At 37.7% G+C, this 21,016-nt stretch overlaps 1 protein-coding gene across 1 annotated transcript in view; it reads right to left on the minus strand.

The window, feature by feature from the left end:
• The window catches only part of DSG2 (desmoglein 2), a 48,705-nt gene that overhangs the window by 10,466 nt on the left and 17,223 nt on the right, over positions 1-21,016 (minus strand). Inside the window, exons 2-11 of the mRNA XM_017497990.2 lie at positions 18,298-18,333; positions 16,635-16,769; positions 15,626-15,787; positions 15,339-15,483; positions 14,028-14,194; positions 11,376-11,513; positions 11,077-11,262; positions 6,574-6,839; positions 2,494-2,636; positions 1,765-1,992 (exon numbers count right to left, since the gene is read on the minus strand). Of these exons, the coding sequence (XP_017353479.1) occupies positions 1,765-1,992; positions 2,494-2,636; positions 6,574-6,839; positions 11,077-11,262; positions 11,376-11,513; positions 14,028-14,194; positions 15,339-15,483; positions 15,626-15,787; positions 16,635-16,769; positions 18,298-18,333 (1,606 nt within the window). The remainder of the gene's footprint in view (positions 1-1,764; positions 1,993-2,493; positions 2,637-6,573; positions 6,840-11,076; positions 11,263-11,375; positions 11,514-14,027; positions 14,195-15,338; positions 15,484-15,625; positions 15,788-16,634; positions 16,770-18,297; positions 18,334-21,016) is intronic.

The following is a 21,016-nucleotide window of genomic DNA, read 5'->3' on the forward strand; positions in this document are numbered from 1 at the left end:
TCAGGTGATCTGCCCACCTCGGCCTCCCAAAGCATTGGGATTACAGGTGTGAGCCACTGTGCCTGGCCTATTTTACCATTTCTTAACAAAAAAAATTTTATTAAGGCAATTTTTCAAACATAGTAATAGAAGAGCATAACCCCCACTATCCATCCTCAGCTTTAATCATTTTCAACAATGGGCTGATCTTGTTTTCTCTAGTCCCTTCTTTTTTTTGTTCTCAACACTATATATATCCAAAATAGAAAAAAATTCAAACCTACAGAAAAGTTGAAAGAATATTTTAGTGAATATTAACAAACCCTTCGCTAATTGTTCACATTTTTGCAACAATACTTTCTTGCCCTCTATATACTCACTTTTTCTCTTTCTTTTTATTTTTTAAAGTTTTTAAACTATTTCAAGGTAAGTTAGAGATAGCAGCATGACATTCTTCAGCATACAGCTTCTAAGATCAAAGAACATTAACACTCTTAAACATTATTACTACTTTCTGAGATGGAGTCTCATTCTGTTGCCCAGGCTGGAATGCAGTGGTGCCATCTTGGCTCACTGCAACCTCTGCCTCCTAGGTTCAAGTGATTACAGGCACCCCTCACCATGCTAGCTAATTTTAAACTTTTGTATTTTTAGTAGAGATGGGGTTTCATCATGTTGGCCAGGCTGGTCTTGAACTCCTGACATCAAGTGATCCACCTGCTTCAGCATCCCAAAGTGCTGGGATTACGGACGTGGACCACCACACCCGACTTCAACTTATTATTGATAATACTCTCTAATACATAACTTGATATACTTATAAGTTAAATTTATTAGAATTTTAGAGTATAAGGATCATAGGGAGGCTTTGTTAATTCAGATCATTGAAATACGTAAGAAAGGAAACAAAATGTATTAAATCTGTAAATACAGTTTAAAATATTGATGGTGTTTAATTTGTTAATTGGACTAAACATTATTCAAAGCCTCTTAAAATGATTTCAAACATTTGCTAGACTTAATAAAGCTGTAGATTAAAAAAAAAAAAACCTGATCATTGTCTTTGAAATTTTTCTGAAATGAACCCTAATTGTTTAAAACAAAATAGTTTTCTGGACAGACTTTTCTGCATTCAAAACCACCCTGAAGGACATCTGAAAACTCATATCAACACTTCATATGGTCCAAGTGCCTCGATGTCCTGGATATGGACATACGGACATGTCCACTGGCATGGAGAAGTAGGGGGAATCAGACAACCCCGATGTCATGTTGTTTCTTTCTATCATGTTCTAGCTTTGAGCTTTACTTACCTCCAGTGAAATTAAGGTATCCTCAGCTTTAATCAGGGAATAATGTTAGAAGTAAGGATTAAATATGGTAATATATAGGATGAGCTAGCAGATTTACCTGACACATAGCAAGTGTTCAATAAATGCTGCTTCAAATGGAATTATTGTTACTACACTTCAAGAGTTTTAGAAGACACCTACTACGATTGTGGTACTGAGAAAGGCTTGGTACTCCTCACCTCACCAGACAAAACTACTTCAAGAGCTATTTAGAGAATACCAGTTACCTTTAAGACATTTTACATTATTTTTCTTCTCTCTATAAGCATATGAAAGATACTATAAGCCTATAGGTTCAGGACCTTATTTCAAAACTCCTTTAAAAAACTATACTGGAAACATAATTTATGAGAAGAAATACAACTTACAAATATTTTAGATATCTAGCATGCTTAATATTTGGATTTCAGGGTAGTCCAGTGATTTAGCTTACTTTCTTGGCGTACTATTTTCCATTTTTCTGCCATTCCAGGTGGTTTGTCAATGACAGAGAACCTGAAAGGGCCACTGTTTGGATATCCATCCAGGTCCTCTGCAGTGACGTTCACATACTGCGCGCCGTTACAGACTGTCTGCGTGGGTTCTGTCAGTGTGGGACAGTTGTCGTTGGTGTCTTCAACGGCGATACGGATGGTGCCAGTGATGGTTTTTCTAAGATCATCTTAAAAATAAGAGAGAAAAATATGTACATTCTGTTCCTATTGATGACAACAGACATAGTTTGAATTCCCCTGCCAATTTCGAGTGGAGAAGGTACTAACCACTTAGGACATTTTCTAACCTAGATACGTTTCAAACTTGGACCAAGTCATATCTTCCACCCACTTACCAAGTAGAAATCAGGTTTATCTACTGGAGAATTTAGGTGCTTTTTTCATCTTATTAAAATTTTTTTTTAAACATCTATTTTTAAATTTTACCTACCCCTCCTTTTTTAAATTTAAGATGGTGCCTTGCTGTATTGTCCAGGCTGGTCTCAAACTCCTGGGCCCAAGAGATCCTACCACCTCAGATGCCTGAGTAGCTGGGATTATAGATACAAGTCACTGTGCTTGCTTGGCTGAGACTAGATTTTTATATATGATCAAAACAAAGGTTTCTGATGTTGGAAAATAAAAATCTAAATATATATAACCAAGAAAAACATCTATTAATAACTTACCTTCTGATATAGCCAAAATTTTTATAGTGTATGTGCCATTTTGGACATATCTAGATTCAAAATCGGGAATTTTTGCAAGTTTAATTTCAGATGTTACAGAATCCAGAGAAATCCAATTATCTCTATCTTCCAATTTTACATATCTGTCATAAAACAAACATAAAATTAATTTTGAATTCTGCATGAATTGGCAATCTCTAACATCTACAGCTCTTTCAGGCTTACTTTTCTTCTCATTAAATATGTTCTTATTACAGGCATTTGTTTTGAATATTTTTAATTTCATAAAACCATCCTAAAAGCCCCTCTCTTTCCTGCATGCTACACTTAAATTGGACCTTCCTTATTCTTGTAACATACGCAAGACATAAAACTAAGGGTTATTCTCCTGGGCCCACTAACCTAAGTTTTTAAGTTGCTCTGCAGTCTGTCCTATGGCATTCCATTTAGTCTCCCTTAAATTTGGGTTAAACTTTTGGGGAATAACTTAGTCACACAATTAGGACTGGTAGAGAAGAGCAATCTTATGTTCTATTGTTTATTGGGGGTGCTAGCAACATTTACAAACATCAGCTTTAAAAATAAATGATCACAGGGGCTTGGCATGGTGGCTCACACCTGTAATCCCAGCACTTTGGGAGGCTGAGGAGGGTGGATCACTTGAGGTCAGGAGTTTAAGACAAGCCTGACCAACATGATGAAACCCTATCTCTACTAAAAATACAAAAATTATCTGGGCATGGTGGTCGGCACCTGTAATCACGGCTACTTGGGAGGCTGAAGCAGGAGAATTGCTGGAACCTGGGAGGCGGAGGTTGCAGTGAGCTGAGATTGCGCCGCTGCATTCCAGCCTGGGTAACAGAGCAAGACTCTGTCTCAAAAAAGCAAACAAAACCCCCCAAAAAAACAAAACTATACATCATTCAAGTAGCATAGCTGCTTACATGCTATGTCAAAGATCAATAAACAGGTGATACATATGAATAATCAATAAAACAGTAAATTATGACAAAGAGGCTGGAGTGCAATGGTGTGATTGCAACTCACCAGAACCTTGAACTCCTCAGCTTAAGCAATTCCCCTGCCTCAGCCTCCCCAGTAGCAGGGACTACAAGCATGTGCCATCACGCCTGGCTAATTAAAAAAAAAATATATATATATATATATTTTTGTAGAGACACAAGGTCTTGTTGTATTGTCCAGGTTGGTCTCGAACTCTTGGCCTCAAGTGATCCTTCTGCCTTGGATTCTTGAGTGCTGAGATTCCAGGCATGAGCCTACCATTCTCAGTCACTTATTAATGTTTCAAAATAACAGCCACTAATTAGTTGGGGGAACATTTGGAAAATCATTTAACTTGGCTGTGCGTCTATTCCTTATCTGTAAAATAATAGGTTCAAACTGGTCTTTAAGATCTTTTCTTTCTAAAATTCTGTAATTGTGTGCTAAAGAATACAATAAAACACTAAGAAATAAAAGAGGCATGGTTCATTATTCTTCCAGGCAGAACACATAACCTTTTGATATATTCACAGCTCCTGGAAAAAAAACAGCAGCCAAAAGTAAATAATTTGGTGGGAAACAGAAGCTTCAATAGGTGGCCACATATTATCAGTATATAATTAGTTTGAACATATAAGCTTCTCTGTAGACAGCAATGAGAAATGATCATATAGAAAATTCATCCTCAATTTTGGGAATTCAGTTAGGGCATACAGTCTTGTGAGATATAGGGCTGAGAAAATTAAAACTAGACCATATAACTCAAGAGAAGCAGGGCGGGCCAAAGAATGTCACCAAGGCATTGCAGAAAACACAGTGGAAGCTGTTTGCTAACATTGTTTTGGGGGGGAAAAAAACATTATTTAAGGAATTGAATTAAAAGGAGATTCACTAAAAGGAAAAGGGTTGTTGAAGAGTTTCTTCCACATTTTCATTCTTGCTACACTTGGCAACGCACTTAAATACAATGTTTCATGAAGTACTGGCACACAGGGACTGCTACGGTTTTAATGTTTGTAACCCTCTGAAATTCTTATGTTGGAGCCTAACACCCAATGTGATAATATTAAGAGGGACCTTTGGTAAGCGATTAAGTCATGAGGGTTACACCCTTATGAATGGAATTAGTGCTCTTAAAAAAGACACTCCATCAAAAAGTGGGTGAAGGATATGAACAGACACTTCTCAAAAGAAGACATCTATGCAGCCAACAAACATACGAAAAAAAGCTCTTTATCACTGGTCATTAGAGAAATGCAAATCAAAACCACATTGAGATACCATCTCATGCCAGTTAGAATGGTGATCATTAAAAAGCCAGGAGACAACAGATGCTGGAGAGGATGTGGAGAAATAGGAATGCTTTTACATTGCTGGTGATAGTGCGAAGTAGTTCAACCATTGTGGGAGATAATGTGGCGATTCCTCAAGGATCTAGAACTAGAAATACCGTTTGACCCAGCAATCCCATTACTAGGTATATACCCAAAGGATTATAAATCATTCTGCTATAAAAACACATGCACACGTATGTTTATTGCGGCACTGTTCGCAATAGTGAAGACAGGGAACCAACCCAAATGTCCATCAATGATAGACTGGATAAAGAAGATGTGGTGCATATACACTGTGGAATACTATGCAGCTGTGAAAAAGGATGAGTTCGTGTCTTTTGCAGGAACATGGATGAAGCTGGAAACCATCATTCTCAGCAAACTAACACAGGAAAAGAAAAGCAAACACCGCATGTTCTCACTCACAAGTGGGAGCTGAACGAGAACACACTGACACAGGGAGGGGAACATCACACACTGGGGCCTATAGGGGGCTGGAGGGCTAGGGAAGAGATAGCATTGGGCGAAATACCTAATGCAGATGATGGGCTGATGGGTGCAGCAAACCACTATGGCATGTATATACCTATGTAACAAATCTGCATGTTCTTCACATGTATCCCAGAACTTAAAGTATAATTTAAAAAATCAAAAAAACAAAAAGAGACTCTAATGAGTTTTCTTGCTCCTTTGGCCATGTGAGGATGCAGCAAGATGGTACCATCTTGGAAGCAGACAGCGAGACTCAGCAGACACCAAATCTGTTGGCTGGTGCCTTAATGGACTTCCCAGCCTTCAGAACTGTGAGTAACAAATCTGTTGTTTATAAATGACTCAGTCTAATGTATTTTTGCTATGGCAGCTCAAATGGACTAAGACAGGGACATAGGTGTGTAAGGACACTCAAGTAACCAGGCAGCTCTGGCACTGAGTAGGAGGTCACCAAAGTTGTGTCTAGGATATCAGGTGGGGATTCTTTAAATTCCACTGCAGTATGAATTTAATGTATGATTCAGTAACTCTAGTTGCTGAATTCCATAATTCCATAAATGACAGCTCTGTAGAGAATGATCTTTCCACAGCATGGCACTGAGATTTAAGATGTAAATTTACTTTGAAAATTTAAAAGTATCACACAATAAGGTGCCACTACAGAGTGGACACAAGCAGCCTCTTCCAATACAGTGAGCATCTTGTAGGTTCTCAGTAAATGTATTCTGAGTAAAGGTCACTATGGTCAAGACAAACACAGTGTAAAAAGCACATTAATCTCTGAAATATGTAGGTTTAAATGAAGATTCATCCTCAAGATTTATGCATAAGTAGAGCTGGCTTCCCTATATTAAAATGCATTACCTAACTTGTGTAAAGTAAATCTTGTGGATGTTAGCTGCTATGTTCTTGCCCTCCGCTAATAATCTTTAAGGAAATAAGACAGATTTTAAAAAGTTTTTTTCTTGAACTTTTCCTTTGTTGCCTTCAGCTGTCTCTAGCCAGGACTGTTTCAGAGGTGAGTAAAGCAGCTTCCTCCTCACACACAGGTGGTTGAGGAAAGTGGATTCTGGTGAAAATTCCCCCTCATCTCTCAGGTATAGACACATCTTTGGAAAATTTAATTTATAGACCTTTGGGGGAACTATAATGCTGGATTTGAAGGAATGAATTATTCATATTTCATTATGATTTTTGAAAACAGGCACTGAAAATAATTTAAAAGAAAGAAATACACGTGTCTCTCTCTTACCTTGCACGGGCTAGTAGTCCAGTGTCCTCATCAAAAGCTTGAAATTTTCCAATTACTTGGCCTTTGCTTGACCTTTCCATGCTCTCACTAGCATAAATTGTGATGACGTTGCTTTTAAAATGAATGCCTTCTTTCACATTTTTCACTTTGACCTTGATGGGAATGGATGTAGGCTTGTATTTACTCCTAATTGACTTGTGAAAAGCAGCTTTATTAGTGACAATAATACTGAAGTCAAGATTCTTCATTTCTTCATAATCTACTTCCTAAAAGGGAAAACCAAAGGGAATTCTTTTCAAAGAGAAAACAGAAGACACACACACACACACACACACACACACGTGTGGTTTTAATGTTAGATATAATAATTCAACACATGAGAAATAGAGCAGCACTGAATAGTCCAACTCTTATATTGACACCAAGAAAATAAAAATTCTCTGTCAATCTGGATATTCACAAATATTTAGGAAGTGTTACTAATTTATTTTTCTAAATGTTGAAATCATTGTAAAAATAGACACATTTTGTTCAGGCATGGTGACTCATGCCTGTAATCCCAGCACTTTGGGAAGCCAAGGCAGGTGGATCACTTGAGCCCAGAAGTTTGAGACCAGCCTGGGCAACAGAGGGAGTTCCCACCTCTACAAAAAATACAATCATCACTATGGTCCAGTTTTAGAACACTCCCATCACCCCCAAAAGCTCCTTTACGTGTGTTTGTAGTCAGTCCCCACTCACACTCCCCACTCCAAGCAATCCCAATCTGCTTTCTATTCCCATTGTTTTGCCTTTTCTAAAAATTTCAAGTAAATGGAATTATACGATATGTATTTTGTGTCTGGCTCCTTATACATAGCATAATGAACAAATTTTTTTTTTTTTTTTTTTTTTTTTTTTTTTTTTTTGATGGAGTCTTGCTCTGTCTCCCAGGCTGGGATGCAGTGATGTGATTGATGTTGGCTCACAGCAACCTCCGCATCCCAGGTTCAAGCAATTCTCCTGCTTCAGCCTCCCAAGCAGCTAGAATTACAGGCAAGTACCACCCCACCTGGCTAATTTTTATATTTTTAGTAGAGATAGGGTTTTACCATGTTGCCCACGCTGGTCTCAAACTCCTGAGGTCAGCTGATCCACCCACCTTGGCCTCCCAAAGTGCTGGGATTACAGGTGTGAACCACCATTCCCTGCTCATAGCATAATGTTTTTGAGGTTCATCCATGTTGTAACTTGTATCAGTACTTCATTCCTTTTTATTGCTCATTAGTATTCCATCAGGTGAATATACCACATTCTATTTATCCAGCTGATGGACATTTGGACTGCTATTAGTTTTTTTTTTTATTATTATGAATAGTGCTGCTATGAACATTTGCAGACACGTCTTTGTACAGACATGTTTTTATTTCTCTTGGGTGGAAACCTAGGAATCAAATCACTGGATCATAGAGTAACTACTCCTGTGTAACTTGTAAAAGAAAGTGCCAAATTGCCTGTATCATTTTACAATTCCACCAGCAATCCAGTTTCTCTATATTTTTGCCAATATATAGAAAAACAATGGTGTTGTCAATCTTTTTGATTGCTATTGTCTGAATGTTTGTGTCCCCCTAAAATTCATATGCTGAAATCTTGACTCTCAAAGTGATGATATTAAAAGTGGGGATTTTGGGATACCTGGTGGAGCTTGTTGGATGTTACACTACATGACGATACAAGAAGGCGCTGTGTGTGAGCCAGAAAGTGGGACCCGCCCAGATACTCAATCTGCTTTGATCTTGGGCTTTCCAGCCTCCAGAACTGTGAGAAATAAATTTCTGTTGCTAATAGGCTACCCACATTATGGCATTTTGTTATAGCAGCCCAAACAGACTAAGACAGCGATTTCTGGCATGCTAGAAGGTATAGTGGTATCTCTTATAGTTTTAATTTGATTTTCCCTTTTGACTAATGATGTTGGGCACCTTTTCATGTGGGTATTTGCTACTTGTATATCTTTTTTGTCTAAATTCCTTTCAGTGGAATCTGATTACTGCCCTTATAATTTGGAAGCAATTCATTATGTAATTGAGACGGTGACTTTGTAATTTTTTCACTCGGTTGCTTTCATTGTAATACTCATTTTACTATTTTTTGAATCCACATCCCTCTTGATAGAAGTAACTATATCACCTTTTTTGTGCTATCATGGTACACTAAAAATAGAGTCATGCATCACTTAACGATTTGAGAAATGAGAAATGCATTGTCAGGCAATTTTGTTGAGGTGCAAACATCACAGAGTGCTTACACAGACCTCGATGGTAAAGCCTACTACACACCTACACTAGAAGGTAGAGCCTATTGCTCCTGTGCTACAAACCTGTATCACATCTTACTGTCCTGAATATTGTAGGTAATTGTAACACAATAGAAAGTATTTGTATATTTAAACATGCTTAAACTTAGAACAGGTATAGTAAAAATATGATAGTAAAGATTTAAAAAATGGTACAGCTGTATAGGCACTCACCACAAGTGGTGCTTGCAAGACTAAAAGTTACTCTGAGTGCGTGAGTGGGGAACGGATACGAAGGCCCAGCACATTACTGTACACTACTGTAGACTGTAATTCTGCACCTAGGCTACACTAAATTAAAAAAAAATTTCTTTCCCTAATAATAAATTTGCCTTAGCTTACTGTAATTTCTTTACATAACTTATTAATATTTTTAAACTTTTTGACTCGTTTGTAATGATTCTTAGCCTAAAACACAAACACACTGCACAGCTATAGAAAAATATTTTCTTTCTTTACAACCTTACTCTGTGTATTTTTCAGCTCCATTATAATTTTACGGGGCCATTGTCATGTATGTAGTCTGTCACTTACTGTTCTTATGTGACACACGACAATTCTATGCTAGCACCTCTGTCATTCATTAATATCTGACTGTTTCTCCTTATGTGTGCAATTAATTGGCTTTCCTATCTCAGGTATCTGGCATGGCTGTACCTGTAACTGATGACTAAAAATTATATTTCTACACAAGCAGATAAACTGATTTTGCCTTGAATGACATGATCCATTTCTTCAATAATCACAAGACGTCTTCCCTTTAAACATGAAGGAATATTATTCAATTTTCCTCTGCTTTGAAAAAGGTAGCTGAAATGCATATGCTAGCTCTCAATAAATGGTGCTCATAATTATTATCATGAAACTTCAAGTTAATTCTTCTGTATTCTGTTGTACATTTATATCTATATTATTCCTCTTTCCACTGTCAGAGTTTTACCCAGTCTGCTATATATCATGTTTTTTAAGAATTTTGAAACTTCTGGAATCAATTTTTGCCTGCGTGTGATTTAATGAAATAGTATTTTGAAAGCTATAGCTTTGCATTTTATTTTAAAACCTCCTAAGGCAATTCTAACATAAGACACTTAAAATACATTGATATTATTCCTTACCAATTTTGTTACATACAAATCCATCCTGTAATTTTTGTTTAAAAAGTTCCGTGAGAGTTACGAGTGTATGATATAACTGCTTAATATCCCTATTTAGTTCAGTTTTTCCTTCACTGATTCAATTAAGCACAAGAACTTAGTATATTTCTAAATGTGGGCCTCAAATGACTTATATTAGAATCACAAGTGGATTTTTGTTAAAAAGACAAGTTCCTGAGACCTGCCCAGTGAAACTTTTTGAAGATGAGACTAGGAACCCGCATTTTTGGCATATAGTTTTATGAGGTGATTCTTAGGAATACTTAACTATTAAGTTATCATAGCTTTTACTTTTAGATGTTATTAGTGAGGTCTGGATTTACTGGTTTTGTTTCAGTCTTCGTTTTTTTTTGTTTGTTTGTTTTGAGACAGGGTCTCATTCTGTTGCTCAGGCTGGAGTGCAGCGGTGTGATCATGGCTCACTGCAGCCTCCGCCTCCTGGGGTCAAGCTATCCTGCCACTTAATAAGCCTCCTGAGTAGTTGGGACTACAGGCATGTGCCACCACACCCAGCTAATTTTTGTATATATATATATTTTTTTTTTTTGGTAGAAGTGGGGATTTTCCATGTTGCCCAGGCTGGTCTTGAACTCCTGGACTCAAGCGATCTGCCTGCCTTGGCTTCTCAAAGTATGGGCCTGGCTTTACTGTTAAGTAGATAAAATAAGAGGTAGTAATTGAGGGGACACTCAATAGAGGCACGAGGTCATAATATGAGAGTGTGATTGCCAGGCATGAGGTTCAACAAAGTCTGGAAATGTGCTGAGCAGTAATGATGCTAGTACCATGCTGTCTGGCTAGGATTAGAGTCCCCTGATCTGAATTTGAACCATAGTGTGACCATTTCCTAACTGCAGAACTTGGGCAAATAGGGATGGCCCCTTTCTCAAACAACTGTAGTGCTAGTTAATTGAGCATGTAAAGCACTTGTAAATGTTCAGGGCTCAAATATATTAGATTCCTCTCCAGCACCAACTTGGCCCATGCCAGTTTTGAATACTTAGTTCTTACCTTAATAAGGGTCACAATTCCTTCATTAGTTTGAGCATCTGTTTCTATGTGGAAATAACCTCCTTCATTTCCTGATGCAAATGTAAAATTTGCTAACCAATTATCAGAACCTATTTCATCTGCATCAAACACTTTTATGCGTATAACTTCTACATTGACTTGATTTTCTTCAACTATCCCTTCAAGCTGCAAAACACGAACACATGATTTTTATTTCAATGAAATACAAATATAAGTGAAATATTTTTACTTAGGACTAAAATATGAATAGGTAGAGTTACTGTAAGAATAATAGTTACCATTTTATTTTCCACTACAGGTATATTATCATTGACATCCAAAATACGAATCTGAACTTGAGCTTGTTTCACAGGTTTGTCTGTGACTTCTCCATTGCCATCTCTTGCTTCCACCGTCAAGGTGTAGCTGCTGTGTTCCTGCAGAGCAATGAAAAATGTCCAGCTGGGGTAAAAAGAGTCACTCTCAAATCTGGCTTTCTGGTTTTAGTCCAGTTTATCATGGGACCGCAGTATATTTTATTTACAAATCGGGTTTACGATCTGTTATTATTTGTGTGAAGATACTGTTTACTTGCAGTCAGAGCTTTTGTAGAAGAACAGAAAAGTCTCAGGAGTTGTAGGTAGTCAAATTCTTAAATATGTCATTGGTTTTATGAGGAGATAGTGTGCACAAAGGAGCCATTGTTCAAAATGTAGTTTATTCTCTGCTGAGAGTGAGGTGGAACTGTTGGAATTGGGTTGTTCTGCCCTGCACTTCATCCTCAGCTAGGAAAACCAGCTCCTAAATAAACTTAGCTAGTGAAGACAAAATTGAATGAACTTTGTCCAGAATTCCCCAGAAATTTGATTCTATTTATTTATTTATTTATTTTTTGAGGCAGAGTCTGGCTCTGTTGCCCAGGCTGGAGTGCAGTGGCTCGATCTCAGCTCACTGCAACCTCTGTCTACTGGGTTCAAGTAATTCTCATGCCTCAGCCTCCTGAGTAGCTGGGATTATACGTGCGCACCATCACGCCCAGCTAATTTTTATATTTTTCGTAGAGATTGGGTTTCCCACGTTGGTCAGGCTGGACTCAAACTTCTGACCTCGTGATCCTCCTGCCTTGGTCTCCCAAAGTGCTGGGATCACAGGTGTGAGCCATTGTGCCTGGCCAAGACTTGGTTCTTATAGTATGTGTCCTAGAGAACAGCTTCTGAGACGTCGCTTCTTCTCTTTCATGAGGTCCCCTTACTATGGTTCTGTTCAGCGTGGCTGGGGCTTAAGGAGGGCAGGTAGTGTCAGTGCTTGGGGTCCTGCGTAGGGCAGAAACACTCAGCGCACAGGACACCGGGACCCTGGAGTCAGCTGCCTGGTTTCCAATTCTGGCCTCGTCACTTACTGGCTGTGTTGGGCATGCACTTAATCCCTTGGACCTTTGGGTTCTTTCTGAGTAAGACAGGGTAACAAGTGAATATGCCTCATAGGGTTTCTATGTGGATTAAATGGGTTAATCCATAAAAAGGCTCAGAACAGCACCTGGTAGAGGGTAAATGCCCAGTAAGTTAACAGCCATTATTATTGGAGAAAGTTTCTATCCTTTAGAAACAGCAGTTTGTTAAATGTCACACTACTGATGCAAAGTAGCACCTTTCCATTCTAATTCTATGTGAAAAGGTGTAGAGTAGAATTTTGGTGTAATCATATTCTTTAATTTTGTAAACATCCCATTAAGCATGTTGGGCACAATCCTTCCAATTTGGGCAGAATTCAATCATTTTTTCTAAGAAATACTGAACATAGTGCACCTGGATGATTTCTATTTGATGACAAAGAGTGTACTTCAGGATCAATACCACTTTACTCTTGTATACTGTTAAAACCTTTATGTATATAGCATTGAAAAAATCTTCTATCACCCCTTTTTATTTAAAAATTTCCCTTTGAGGCTGGGCACAGTGGCTCACGCCTGTAATCCCAGCACTTTGGGAGGCTGAGGAGGGTGGATCATGAGGTGAGGAGTTCAAGACCAGCCTGGCCATGATGGTGAAACCCCGTCTCTATGAAAAATACAAAAATTAGCTAGGCGTGGTGGCATGCGCCTTGTAATCCTAGATACTTAGGAGGCTGAGGTAGAGAATTTTTTGAACCCCGGAGGTGGAGGTTGCAGTGAGCCAAGATCATGCCCCTGCATTCCAGCCTGGGCGACAGAGTGAGACTCTGTCTCAAAAAAAAAAAAAATAAATAAATTCCCTTTGAGTTAGAAATAATAAAGTGAAATGTTCAAAAAATGCCTTCCTAGAAAACCTACTCAAATTTTCCTTTAATTTGGGATTTAGAGTAATTCTCTCCATTACAAATACTTTTATTTTCTAACTGGGATTCCTGTTTTCACCCCTTCCCTCACTGCCTCTTGTGTAGAGCAGTGGAGGAGACTCCTAATGTTTCACTAGAGAACTGCAAACTGAGAAATGCTGTTTTAGCGATCTTTAGTAAAGAGTATTCTGATAGGATAGGTCCTAGAATGGTGCTGTCCTTATGTAATTTTAAATCTTCTAGTAGCCACATTTTAAAAAGAAATGTGATAATTTTAAACAAGTATATTTTATTTAATCCATGATATCCACACATTATTTTAACATGCAATGATCACAAAAAAGGTCATATTTTGCATTTTTTTAATACTAAGTTTTTCAAATCTGGTGGATATATTATTACAAACTCAATATGCATGTGGCACATTACAATTTGGGCCAGTCACATTTTAAGCATGCAATAGTCACATATGGTTAATGGCCCATATTGGACAGCACATCCCTAAAAGAGAGTAATTCCAAGAGTTATCCTATGGATAAGGAATATAGAACAAAATAAGAAAATTGGAAAAGAAAAAGAGAGGAGAAACTGGAAAGGAAAGGGTGTTTAAAGATGGGCTACATAAGATATTAATTTACCTCTCTGTCCAAGGTAACACTGGTCGTATAAATCTCTCCTGTATCTTTATTTAGGTAGAACACTGGAGGATAAGCAGGCTCCAGAGATACAATTCTATAGGAAATTTTAGAATTCAGGGTATTGGGCTCATCTGCATCTGTTGCGTTGATTTTCATCACAAGTGTGTCTGGCATTAGAAATAAAGATGTCCAAGATGAAACTCAACTTTAAGCACACTTACCTGTTGTTATTTTATTTATAATTTTACCTTGTTCCAAAAAAGATTTCAGGTGCTTATTAAAAATCGCATATAGATGACCACAATATACATTGCACTGGATGAGGACATAAGCATGAATGGAATACAACAGTAGGAAAAACAGGATGAAGGCAAGGCTGAGAGTGGAGTCCTGAAAAATTGCTATGTAAGATGACAGATTTGTTTATAATAGTATTAGTAGCCAATACAAAGAAAGTAACACGAGCAGGTACATGATCCTGATATTTAATAAGACACAAACAAATCAGAAGCATAACTATTCTTTTTTTTTTTTTTTTTTGAGGGGGAGTCTTGCTCTGTCACCCAGGCTAGAGTGCAATGGTGTGATCTCAGCTCACGGTAACCTCTGCTTCCTGGTTCTAGAGATTCTTCTGCCTCAGCCTCCTGAGTAGCTGGGATTACAGGCACCTGCCACCCCATCTGGCTAATTTCTGTATTTTTAGTAGAGATGGGGTTTCACCATGTTGGTCAGGATGGTCTTGAACTCCTGACCTCCCAAAGTGCTGGGATTACAGATGTGAGCCACCGCACCTGGCCAACTAGTCTTGATATCATAATCAAAAAGAAATCTCTCATTCCAGTCCTCATGAAGAGCACTGTATCAACAATGTTGCGAATAAACCTTAGAGTTAAAATAACATGTTTACAGGTCAGCAAACTACAGCCAAAACTGTAGGGCCAAAGCTCACCAGCCACCTGTTTTTGTAAATAAAGTTTTATTGGAACACAGCAAGGCTCTTTTGTTTACATATTGTTTATGGTGCTTTCCTGCAGAGAGCAGAATTGAGTAGTTGATACAGAGACCTTATCTGTCACATTAATATACCATATCTGTACTGAGGGTAAAAACAATGGCATGTAAAGTCCATTAAACTTATAAGGAAAGCAGTTCTGAATCTAGAGTGAAAGGTTTCTTACAATTTGTTCTGTAGGTAATACTCAACTTTCATTAAGATATGAAATTTCATGTTTATTTACAGTGGGGATAAAGTAGTGGGGATAAAGTAATCTTAGGTATTTATTCATTAAAAAAAAAAACAAAACCACTTACTTGCCACACTTAGCTCTTCAACAGACCCAAAGAAGACATCCTGTGTGAACACTGGTTCGTTGTCATTGATATCAAGAACCTTAATGCGTAGGTCTAAGGGTTTCTCTATATCGACTCCTCTTTCATTTAAAGCATAACCTGTTAGCTGAAATCATGACACAAATAATAAATAAGATTAGATTTAAGCTAAGAAAACGGAATTACCATACTATGAAAAAAATAAAACATATGCTACTTATTGCAAAAGAAAAGCTACAAACTAATAAATGTAAAATTATTCTTCTTACCAGAAAAAATGGTGTTTCTTCTCGATCAAGAATGCTGGTAACATTCAGTTCTCCAGTGTCTTTATTAAAGACAAATATACCAAACGGTGGCTCTGTAATCCCTTTTCCAGTGTATTTGTAAGTAATTTTTAGTCCTCCTTCTTCTGCAAGATCAGAGTGTATCTAACAGAAAAATAACAGGAATGTTTCAGGTTGAACTCTCTGTAATTTACTAGATTTGATCTTAGCCAAAAGCCTGATAAGTGATTCTCTATAATTTACAGGTAAATATTTTTATGGACAATTTCCTTCTGAAGTTCTTTGGTAATACAGGCCAGAGATGCCATGACTTGGACTAGGGGAATGGCAGTGGAGTTGAAGAGAAGATTTGAAATACATTTCTGGAATTGCACTGATAGAATGTGCTACATTTTTGGCTTGAAAAATTGGATAGAATTATAGCATCACTTACCAAAATGGGTAGAATTTATAAAGGAAAGCTTTAGGGGTAAAAAAAAATGAAGGGTTCATGTTTGTGCATGTCATTGAAATACAGAGTGGCAACATTTTCACATAATTTATCAAAAAAATTCAACCCTTTGAGAGTGAAAACATAGATATCATAAGCCAGGACAACAGGCATAAAGCATGACTGTCTCAGGCAAATGAGGATGGTCACCCTACCTCATAGAGACACCAGTTCATCTTGAAAATGACATTTTATGACATCTTTTGAGCACTGAACACTCCATGTTACCAGTGCCAGATCCTTTTACTCTTGGTTAAATCAAAACTCAAAGTTACCTATATTTTTGCCAATGCAAGATTTTGCATATTCCGGAATGGGAAAGAGAATCTTAACGTTGATACTTTATGCTGTAAAGTAAGCTCTGCTAATTTTCAGATGTATCCTGAATATTTAAAAATTCAGTAAGCACATTATGTAATTTTCCTTAAAGCAGGCATAAAAGTCCTCTCATACCGCATTTTAGTCATATGTATGTATTTCGTGCTCCTCTTTAGGAGGTACCTTGGCAATTGGATTCTTTTTGGACAGGTCCTCTCCCTCCCGAAGAGCCACGGGGGCGGTGATCCAGGCGCGCTTTTGTCGCGCTAAATGAGGATGTTTAGGAAGCAGATTATTTCCATTTCTTGTGTTTAAGACCTACAACAATAGAATATTGTCAACAATGTATTATGTGTCATAAACTTAGAACAGTAGTATGGTGTCTTATAACATATTAAACTTTTAAATACTGCAAATTTTAAGGTTTGCTTCGTATTTCCCATGAGGGTTCATTTTCTAAAAGGAAATATATATATATTCCAGCAAATTGCATAGGCCCCCAAGAGATTGTCTCCAAGCGGGTAAAGCAGTAGGGTTTTTTTTTAATTTTTATTTTTTATTTTGAGACAGGGTCTCGCTTTGTTACCTAGGCTAGAGTGCAGTGGCACGATCTTGGTTCATGATAGCCTTGACTTCCATAGCTTAAGCCATCCTCTTGCCTCAGCCTCCCAAGAAGCTGGTATCACAGGTGTACACCACCACACCTGGCTAATTTTTGTATTTTTAGTAGAGACGAGGTTTCAGCATGTTGCCTAGGCTGGTCTCGAACTTAGACTCAAGCCTCAACCGATCTACCTGCCTCTGTCTCCCAAAGTGTTGGGATTACAAGTCTCAGCCACTGTTCCTAGCCAGTAGAATTTTGTTTTTAACAGTAAGAAATTATTTCCCAGAGTGAGAGTTTGAAAAGTTTAAAGAATCATTTGGTAGCCTTACAAATTGGCAAAGTAAGAAAAAACAGATCATGTCAAAAACGTTTTTTCTTATTAACTGAAAATAAAGTCTCATTTTTCTGTGGTGGTTTGTGGTTTAAAAATAAATTACTAAATTTTTAAAAGACTAAATCTTAGTAATCTATTGATATAAATTTGACTAAAACTAGGGAAACTGCCATTTAATAAATTTATTGTTTTCAGGATTGAGTGAAGAATTAAATTTCCCATTTCATTTTCAGAACTTTAGGCAGAAAACTGTTTTGTAAATTTTCAGTTGGGTTTATAGGCAAATATATATTTTATTCAGGAAAAATTTCAATATAGCTGACCTGAAATCTTAAGATCAGAAATAATCCTTATATTAGGTTTGTTTTGTCATTTTACTCATTTTGCTGTCTATATAATAGGTATTTTACTTCAAAATATTTACACTGCTTATTACTAGGTCATTGTTTTTTTTCTTGAACAAAATTTTCTATAACAAAAAATTGAAATGACTTTTCACTTATACTTCAAAAGGTATTCATTGTTAACAGCTTGATTAATATCTTTTATGATTTTTCATAACTATACAGTTATGCATATATACATAGATGTATAAAGGTCTTTTTGCTATAAAATGGACTTATACTACATATCTTATTTTGCCCACTGATTTTCATTCAGCACCTCATCATGAACATTCTTCCATGTACCACAAATGGTTTTAACATTCACCTATTGGTGGATATTTACATTGTCAAAAGCTGCTGCACTGATCGCCCCTGGATAAGCTCCTCTGCACTTGTTTGAATGGAAATGGCTGGGTCTAATACAATGTGTGTTTTTAATCTAGTAAAGCCCAGCCAACCTGTTTGCCATGGAATTAAGTCTCCTGAGTCAAAAGGCAGAAAACAATCCCTTTGTTTCCTCACCTGTAAGTGAAGTCCACTTCCAACGTTAAAGCAGATCTGTAAAATAAAATTATTTAATTGATATTTAGCCAATTTACTGCTCAATTCAGTGTGAAAACATTGTTCATGAATAACCTACCACACTGAATATTATAGACATTAAAAAAAAATTTAACCACTACTACTATCCTTTGTCAAGGGGAAACAAATTTAATTTTTCCCTTTGCCTTCCCTAATGACCAATCCCAGAAGATAAATCTATATTCTCCTTGATCCATACTGACTGCTCCAGAAAACAGTATCTTAAACAAACAAAATAATCTGCTTTATGAAATCTTAGTCATTCTCTCAACTTTTCTCCTCATCCTATTTTTTCTTTTTGAGATGGAGTCTTGCTCTGTTGCCCAAGCTGGAATGCAGTGGCACGATCTCGGCTCACTGCAACCTCTGCCTCCTGGGTTCAAGCATTTCTCCTCCCTCAGCTTCGTAAGCAGCTGGATTACAGGTGGCCGCCACCATGCCCTGCTCATTTTTGTATTTTTAGCAGAGATGGGGTTTCACCGTGTTGGCCAGGCTGGTCTTGAACTCCTGACCTCAGGTGATCCTCCTGCCCCAGCGTCCCAAAGTGCTGCGATTACAGGCCTGAGCCACTATGCCCGGCCCATCCTATGGTTTCTATCTTGTGTTCTCCAGGACCTGCTTACCTTTCCTCAAGGCCACCAGTATGTAATGTACCCACACCCAGCTAACTCCCTGTGGGTGTGTGAGCGTACACACACACACACACACACACACGCACACACACACACACACACGGACAGCTCATCTCCTGACTTCTTGGTTCCTCAGTATCCTCAGTCCCATCAGCTCTTTTCTTTGGTTCTTCACTGGCACTGTCATATTTGGGACTTCATCATGACATAGTACTGTTCTAAATGCAGTTATGCTTACACTTAAATTTGCCCAATAAACTCCCATCTAGCTTTTTCAATATTTTGCACTTAAAAATTATTTTAAAAATTGATGCATGAAAGAAGTGCATAATTTTGGAATACATGTGATAATACACTCATGTAATTTGTAAAGATCAAATTAGTATACTTGGGATGTCAATCGGCTTAAATACTTGTCTTTTCATCATGCTAGAAACATTCAAGTAATTCTCTTCTAGCTGCTTGGAAATGTATAATAGGTTATTGTAAACTATAGTCACCCTGCTGATGTATCAAACACTAGGTCTTATTTCTTCTATCAAACCATATATTTGTACCCATTAATCAGTTTCTTTTCTTCCCCCACCTCCCCACTACCTTTCCCAGTTTCTGGCTTCTATCATTCTATTCTCTATGCCCATAAGATCAAAATTTTTAGCTCCCAGATATGACTGAGAATATGTTGTATTTGTCTTTCTGTGCCTGGCTTATTTCAGTTAACATAATGACCTCCAGTTCTAGTCATGCTGTTGTGCTTACAGTCCATTAATCTCCCTGCTGGCTTCGCTCTTTGCTTGGCTCAGTCTGAACCAGCACTTTCTAATATGGTAGCTACCTGTGACTATTTGAATTTTAACTGAAATTATTTGAAATGAATAATTCAGTTGCTCAACAGCCACGTGTGCTAAGGGCTACCATTTGGACAGGGCAGACAGAAAACATTTCCATCCCTGCACACAGTTCTATTGGAGAGTGTAGCAGACTGCTGCCTGCCACTCCAAAGATGTCAGTGATCACCAGGGAGCCTTCATTTTCATGATTTTTATGACTCTGCTATTTCTGCCTCACTTTTCCTCTCAACTCTAGAAACCAGCATTCTCTTTAATTCTGACCATGTACTGGGAACATCACTAGAGGAGGCCAGAGTGGCTGAATGGATCCCTTACACATTCATGGTCTCAAATAGCTGCTCCTTCCATGGAGTGGTGGTTCCTTTCTAGTGTGACCATATGTTTGCATTTGCCCAGACGAGTCCAGGTTGACAACTGCTGTGAGGCATTCCATCTGTTAGCCACCCTTTCATCCTTAAAAGTGTGCTCACACTATAAGTTATATTGCCGCCTTGTCATTGCCTTACCCTTATTGCATTTCTACAATAGGCATTCCAAACTTTAGGAGATGACTAGTCACACTTCTGTACCTACTCAGTCTTACGAGATGACCCCACATATTTGACTGAGGCTATCTTCAGTCATCCTCTCCTTCCCTTCTTTCCCAGGGAAGAGGTGTCCTGACTCCTTTATAAGACGAATCACCATTTGTGTCCTTTATTTGCAATTCTATTGTTCTCTCACAATTATCTTCAAAGAACCTGATCCTTCCACTAACCTTTTATCTTCCTTCTCTATTGGCTAATCAACACATTAATTTTCTTCTGATTGGCAAACCAAATATATTTAGGTTTTCCTTATCCTGAAAAAACCAGACCCTACTCTTGTTCCTATTAACAATCTATTGCTCTATATCCCACTCTTACTTATAATTCCAAACTGAAATTATTGTCTATATGCATTGCCCCCAGGACCCCACCTTCCACTGATGCATTAATTCACTGGACTCTTGTCTTTGGTGTAGATTGTCTCAGTTGTTTGCCTTTTCCCATCTGCATGGTCAAATAGATCCATGAAGCCCTAGTTGGTACATCATGGGAAACAGAGAGTTCCCTAAAATTTCAGTCTTTTTCACATCCTTTGCATCTATTTGAAAGTTTCCTGTAGAGTCCATTCCACATGTGAATCCTTCAGCCT

Source organism: Cebus imitator, unplaced genomic scaffold, assembly GCF_001604975.1.
Source record: "Cebus imitator isolate Cc_AM_T3 unplaced genomic scaffold, Cebus_imitator-1.0 Scaffold12, whole genome shotgun sequence".
NCBI lineage: Eukaryota > Metazoa > Chordata > Mammalia > Primates > Cebidae > Cebus > Cebus imitator.